This window comes from Quercus suber, unplaced genomic scaffold (genome assembly GCF_002906115.3).
Source record: "Quercus suber isolate HL8 unplaced genomic scaffold, Cork oak 2.0 scaffold_337, whole genome shotgun sequence".
In the NCBI taxonomy this organism is placed as follows: domain Eukaryota; kingdom Viridiplantae; phylum Streptophyta; class Magnoliopsida; order Fagales; family Fagaceae; genus Quercus; species Quercus suber.
In genome coordinates, this window is record NW_027069789.1 from 406,424 (window position 1) to 412,330 (window position 5,907).

The following is a 5,907-nucleotide window of genomic DNA, read 5'->3' on the forward strand; positions in this document are numbered from 1 at the left end:
ACCACCCTTAAGGGACTAGCGCGAGTGTGGTTTAGCAAGATACCTCCAAGCACAGTCAGTTCTTTCGAAGAGTTAAGTAAGTCGTTCGTCAACAACTTCATTGGAGGACAAAGGCACAAGCGATCCTCGTCCAGTCTTTTAACTATAGAACAAAGGGAGAATGAAAGTTTGTGATCCTTCATCACTTGTTTTAACAGGTAAGCACTAACAGTGGATGAGGTGGACGACAAGCTATTGTTGGCAACCTTCTATAATGGGGTTAACTCGGACTTATTCGTTCACAAGCTTTATGAGAAAGAACCATAATCCATGGCTGAACTCGTCCATTTAGCCGAAAACTTTATAAATGCAGAAAATGCAATCATCGCTAAGAAGAGGAAGAGAGCTGAAAGAATCGAAGCAAACCCCACTCGTCACTCTGAACAAGGGCTCGTCCAAAGATGGGACGAACGGAAGATAAGAAAGACCGAGACAACAAGAAGGCAGGTCCTTCAGCAAGGAATCAGAATTATACACCCCTAAATTCCCCACTCGATTAGGTGCTCATGCAAATAAAGAATGATCCTTCCTTGAAGTGGCCAGAGAAGATGAAAGGGGATCCTAACAAGCGCAATAAGAATAAATATTGTCGCTTCCATAGAGATCATGGGCATGACACGAACGAGTGTTTTGACTTGAAGTAGCAAATCGAGAACCTCATTAGACAAGGAAAATTAAGGCACTTCGTTGGAAGGGATCATAAAGACGAGAAGTTAAGGGTTATCATAAGGGGGACTTTTGAAGGACAATCTTCCAGATCAAAGAAGACGTATCTCAAAGTGGTGCAAAACATCCAACTCTCTAGACGATCCCCAAGGATGAAGGAGACAGACGAGCCAACCATTTCTTTCACGGACGAAGAAGCTGAGAGAATTCATCATCCACATGATGATGCAATTGTCATTACCCTACTCATTGCATATTACACAACCAGGAGGGTGTTGGTGGATAATGGAAGCTTAGAGGATATATTATTTTATCCTGCCTTCCAGCAGATGAGGCTTGGACGAGATCAACTTCGGCTAGCATGTTCACCACTGATAGGATTTAGAGGAATGAAAGTGCTGCCCGTAGGCACCATTACCTTACTTGTAGTCGTGGGGTCATATCCACAGTAGATAACCAAAGAAGTGAATTTCCTTGTGGTAGATTGTTCATCTTCATACAATGCCATTATTGGAAGATCAACTTTAAATAGTAGGAAGACAGTAACATCTACCTATCATCTATTAGTCAAATTACCTACGGAGTATGGAATTGGACAAGCACAAGGAGATCAGTTGGCAGCTAGAGAATGTTATCTAGCCATGTTGGCTTTAGACAAGCAGGTGCAAACTATGAGTATAGAAGAGAGAAGAGTTGTTGCAGAACCTACTGAAGTACTGGAAGATGTTTTATTATAAAAAAGTGATCCTGAAAAGTTCACTAGAATTGGAACAAGTATAAAAGAGAAGGCTAAAAAAGACCTTGTCCAGTTTCTGAGGAAGAGTATCGATGTTTTTGCATGGAGTCATGACGACATGCCAAGTATTGATCCAAGTGTAATTACTCATCGATTGAACGTCTTCCCCTCTTCTAAGACTGTTTACCAAAAGTATTGATGGTGAAGAAGGCAAATAGCAAGTGGAAGATGTGTGTAGACTTCACTGACTTGAACAAGGCTTGTCTTAAAGATAGTTATCATTGCTGGATATTGATCAACTGATTGATTCTACAGCTGACCATCAATTGTTGAGTTTCATGGACGCCTTCTCAAGATATAATTAGATAAAGATGGACGAGGTTGACCAAGAAAAGACCTATTTTATTACCAGTCAAGGTTTGTTTTGTTACAAGGTTATGCCCTTTAGTCTAAAGAATGCAGGGGCAATTTATCAAAGGTTGGTGAATCACATGTTTCATCCACAGATAGGACAGAATGTGGAGGTGTATGTTGACGACATGCCAGTGAAGAGCTTAGACGAAGGAAGCCACTTGGATGATCTTCAGGAAACTTTTGAAACACTTAGGTAATATAAGATGAAATTGAATCCAAGAAAATGTGCATTCGGAGTATCATCAGGAAAGTTCCTAGGTTTCATGGTTTCACAAAGAGGAATTGAAGCAAATCCAGAAAAAATTCAAGTAATATTGAACATGGAACCACCAAAGAACATCAAGGAAGTCCAATCCCTCATTGAAAGAGTAGCAGCTCTAAACAAGTTTGTTTCAAAAGCCACAGATAAGTGTTTACCCTTCTTCAAAGTTCTTAGAAAGGCATTTGAATGGATAGACAAGTGTCAAAAGGCCTTCCATGATCTGAAGAACTATCTTACCACAGCTCCATTGTTAAGTACGTCTGTGCTAGGAGAAGAACTATATCTATACTTAGCAGTGTCCCCACATGCCGTGAGTTCAGCATTAATCAGATAGGAAGGGAAGGTGCAAAAGCCTGTGTATTACACTAGCCGAGCACTGAGAGGAGCAGAAGGAAGGTACTCACTGATAGAGAAGTTAGCTTTTACACTAATAACAGCTTCTAGGAAGTTAAGACACTAATTCCAAGTTCATGTCATCAATGTCATGACAGACCATCCACTCAAGAAGGCAATGAACAAACTAGAAGCTGTAGAATGACTAATCCAATGGGCAGTTGAGCTCAATGAATTCAACATTTGGTACTAACCGAGAAATGCAATAAAGGCTGAAGCCCTGGTAGATTTCATTGCAGAATTCACTCCAAGTTATGAGAAAGAAGATGAGAAAGAAGACAATAAAAAATGGGTCATCCATAAAGATGGATCATCTACATTGCATGCAAGAGGTATAAGAGTTGTTTTGCAGTCACCAGAAGGAGATAAACTGAAGCACAAAGTTCGCTTACAGTACCAAACAACTAATAATAAAGTGGAGTGTAAAGCGCTTCTTAAAGGGTTGGAGTTGGCTAAATCATTGGAAGTAGATTCAATACTTGTCTTAGGAGACTCTCAGTTAGTCATAGGCCAAGTAAATGGGACATGTGAAGCTAAGGAAGATAGAATGAAGAGATATTTGAAGAAGGTGGTACACCTTATAAAGAAATTCAAAGAAGCTGATTTCATTCAAATTCCAAAGAAAGAGAACATGGAATACTCTAGCAAAGGAAGCCTCCACAAACGAAGTAAGGGATGAGTTTGATGAAATTCAGTACATGCCAAGCATAGACTTCCCGGAAATGTTATAAGTAAAAGGTGAAGAAAATTGGATGACCCCAATAGTATCATACCTAAAGGACAGAAGGCTTCCAGAGGGGAAGGAAGAAGCCAGAAAACTTAGGGTTAAATCAGCGAGGTACATCCTTATGGACGAGGTACTAGACAAAAGAGGTTTTTCCCAGCCATACCTAAGGTGTTTAGCTCCAGACGAGGCGAATTACGTGTTGAGGGAAGTTCATGAAGGAGCATGTGGTAACCACTCAGGAACCAGATCACTCGTCCACAAGGTCATTCGTGCAGGATACTATTGGCCAACCATCCAAGCTGATGCTAAGGCATATGTCAAGGTATCTGATCAATGTCAACGTTTTAGTAATATTCCTAGACAGCCGTCAGAATATCTCACTCTAATGATGGCCCCTTGGCCTTTTGCACAATGGGGTTTGGATATATTAGGCCCCTTTCCAACTGCAACTAGACAGATGAAGTTTTTGGTGACAGGAATAGATTATTTCACTAAGCGGGTGGAAGCTGAACCCTTAGCAAAAATTACACAGCATAATGTTAAAAACTTCGTCTGGAAGAGTATTGTGTGCAAATTTGGAGTACCAAGGGTACTAGTATTTGACAATGGACGACAGTTCGACAATACACCCTTCAGGGAATTTTGTGAACAACTGAGAATTAAGAATCATTATTCTTCACCCTCCCACGTATAAGCCAATGGACAAGCAGAAGTGGCAAACAGATTTTTGTTGAAAATCATCAAGACTTGGCTTGAAGGGGCAAAGGAAGTATGGCCAAATGAATTACCAGGTGTTTTGTGGGCTTACAGAATAACAGCGAGGACCCCCACTGGGGAAACTCCTTTCAAACTAGCTTATGGGAGTAAAGCAGTCATACCTGCAAAAGTGCACATAGCTAGCCATATGGTGATGAAGTATCAAGATGAAGAAAACAAGGAGCAGATTCATCTTAACCTCGATCTTATAGACAGGGTAAGGATGGAAGCAGAGCAGAGAATAGCAAGATACAAAAATCTCATGGCAAAGCAGCACAATGCCATGGTGAAACCTAGACATTTCAACATTGGGGATCTCGTCCTAAAAAGGGTTTCTTTAACAACCAAAAACTCGGCCCACGGGAAACTGGGACCAAATTGGGAAGGACCTTACATGGTTATCAACTATAAGAGACAAGGATCCTATTATTTGGAAGCCTTGGATGGAAGGAAGTTGGAACACCCTTGGAATGTTGAACACCTAAGAAGGTATTATTGATAAAGGGTGATCACGGACGAACATTGCTACAGGACGAATGCCATGGATGTTTGAAGTAATTTATTGTTTGAAGTGTTATTTTCTTGTGCTTGCTTATTACTACTTACTATGTGTTTTAGATGTGTAAGTATTTTGTGTTACTATGGACGAATCTATATTGTATAAGTATTTTTAATTCCCTAAAGGAACTAGCTCTTAAGTATGTGTCATGCTTGTGGACGAATGATTACATGGTGTGGATTTCCAAATATATATATGATGTGTTTTCAAGTATATGTATGATTGTATGGAAACTCTTCATTCTTGTGATTTCATTCAAAATAATCTACAGAAGGCAAACAACCAAAGACGAATAAAATCCTTGGATGCAAGGATGTATCGTCTATAAGCTTTCCTTCAAATAAGGATAAAGCAGGAAAAATAAAACCTAAGGTATATCTGTCTAATGCTCAAGACGAGATAAAACTTGAGATATATCCGTCTAAGCTCAAGGTGAGATAAAACACTGAGGTATGATCGTCTAAACCATAGACGAATAATGTGCTAAGCCCATGGATGAATCTAACCCACCAAACAATCTAGCACGTGGACGAGCATTCGCTAAAACTACTTTCATTAAGGATGAATAAATAATCATCCTAAGTTTGAATAAATGACAAAGCTTGCCAGAAGACGATGTTCATGGACGAATTGTACATGACAGGTGTTAGGGGTTCATTTTTACTCTAGCTTTGTGATGAAAAATGAATTTCGTCCATAAGCTCAAAATGAGATAAAATGTTTTCCTAATGGCATGGACGATACTTACAAAGTATGTTCATAAATCCTTACACATGTTCAAACATGATAAAAGTGAGAAAATAGAAAACATCATTCATTCGTTCGGAAAAAAAAAAAAAAAAATTCATAGGGTAGACGACCAATGTCCAAAAACCCTTTTAAATTGTGAAAACAATGTAACTGATTGTATATAAAGCTCGTCCAAAAATTTGACTAGATATTGTACTTGGATGAATTTAAAAAAGAAAGAAAATAAAAATAAAGCCCAAACACTGGCACATCCAAACAAAATTAACATGTAAACTTTCTAAAATGAAGGTGAAATCACTTGGACAAATCACTGGGAGCATTGCTGTTCTTTGGGTCATCTTGGGTCACCTTGTTGTTAGTATCATCCATCATATTGACGACCTCAGAACTCGTCGAAAGCAAGGAGCTCTCTATGGCAAGGGGAATTTTGAAGGAATCAAAGTCCAAGTTAGGAAAAGCGTCTTGGTGTCAGCGCGGAAGTCCTCGTAGCCAGCTGCATAGTGGCTATCTAGATGATCTTGTACTCCCCTGATTTTTGAAAGTTGCAAGCTTTTTCACGCGCTTTCTCCAAGGACGAGATAAACTCAGAAACTTGCCTTTCCAAA

The 5,907-nt window shown here is 39.5% G+C and overlaps 1 protein-coding gene across 1 annotated transcript; it reads left to right on the forward strand.

Moving 5' to 3' along the window:
• The first annotated feature begins 309 nt into the window (after positions 1 to 309).
• Positions 310 to 3,189, forward strand: LOC136061639 (uncharacterized). Its single transcript, XM_065759662.1, has 3 exons — positions 310 to 486; positions 1,948 to 2,048; positions 2,709 to 3,189. The coding sequence occupies exons 1-3, from the start codon at positions 310 to 312 to the stop codon at positions 3,187 to 3,189; spliced, it is 759 nt and encodes a 252-aa protein (XP_065615734.1).
• The last annotated feature ends 2,718 nt before the right edge of the window (positions 3,190 to 5,907 follow it).

Coding starts and splice junctions, on each gene's coding strand:
- LOC136061639 (XM_065759662.1), top strand. CDS start 310: ATGGCTGAACTCGTCCATTTAGCCGAAAACTTTATAAATGCAGAAAAT. Junction 487..1,947: donor CCGAGACAACAAGAAGGCAG/GTCCTTCAGCAA, acceptor TTTCATCCACAG/ATAGGACAGAATGTGGAGGT. Junction 2,049..2,708: donor GAAACTTTTGAAACACTTAG/GTAATATAAGAT, acceptor GTACTAACCGAG/AAATGCAATAAAGGCTGAAG.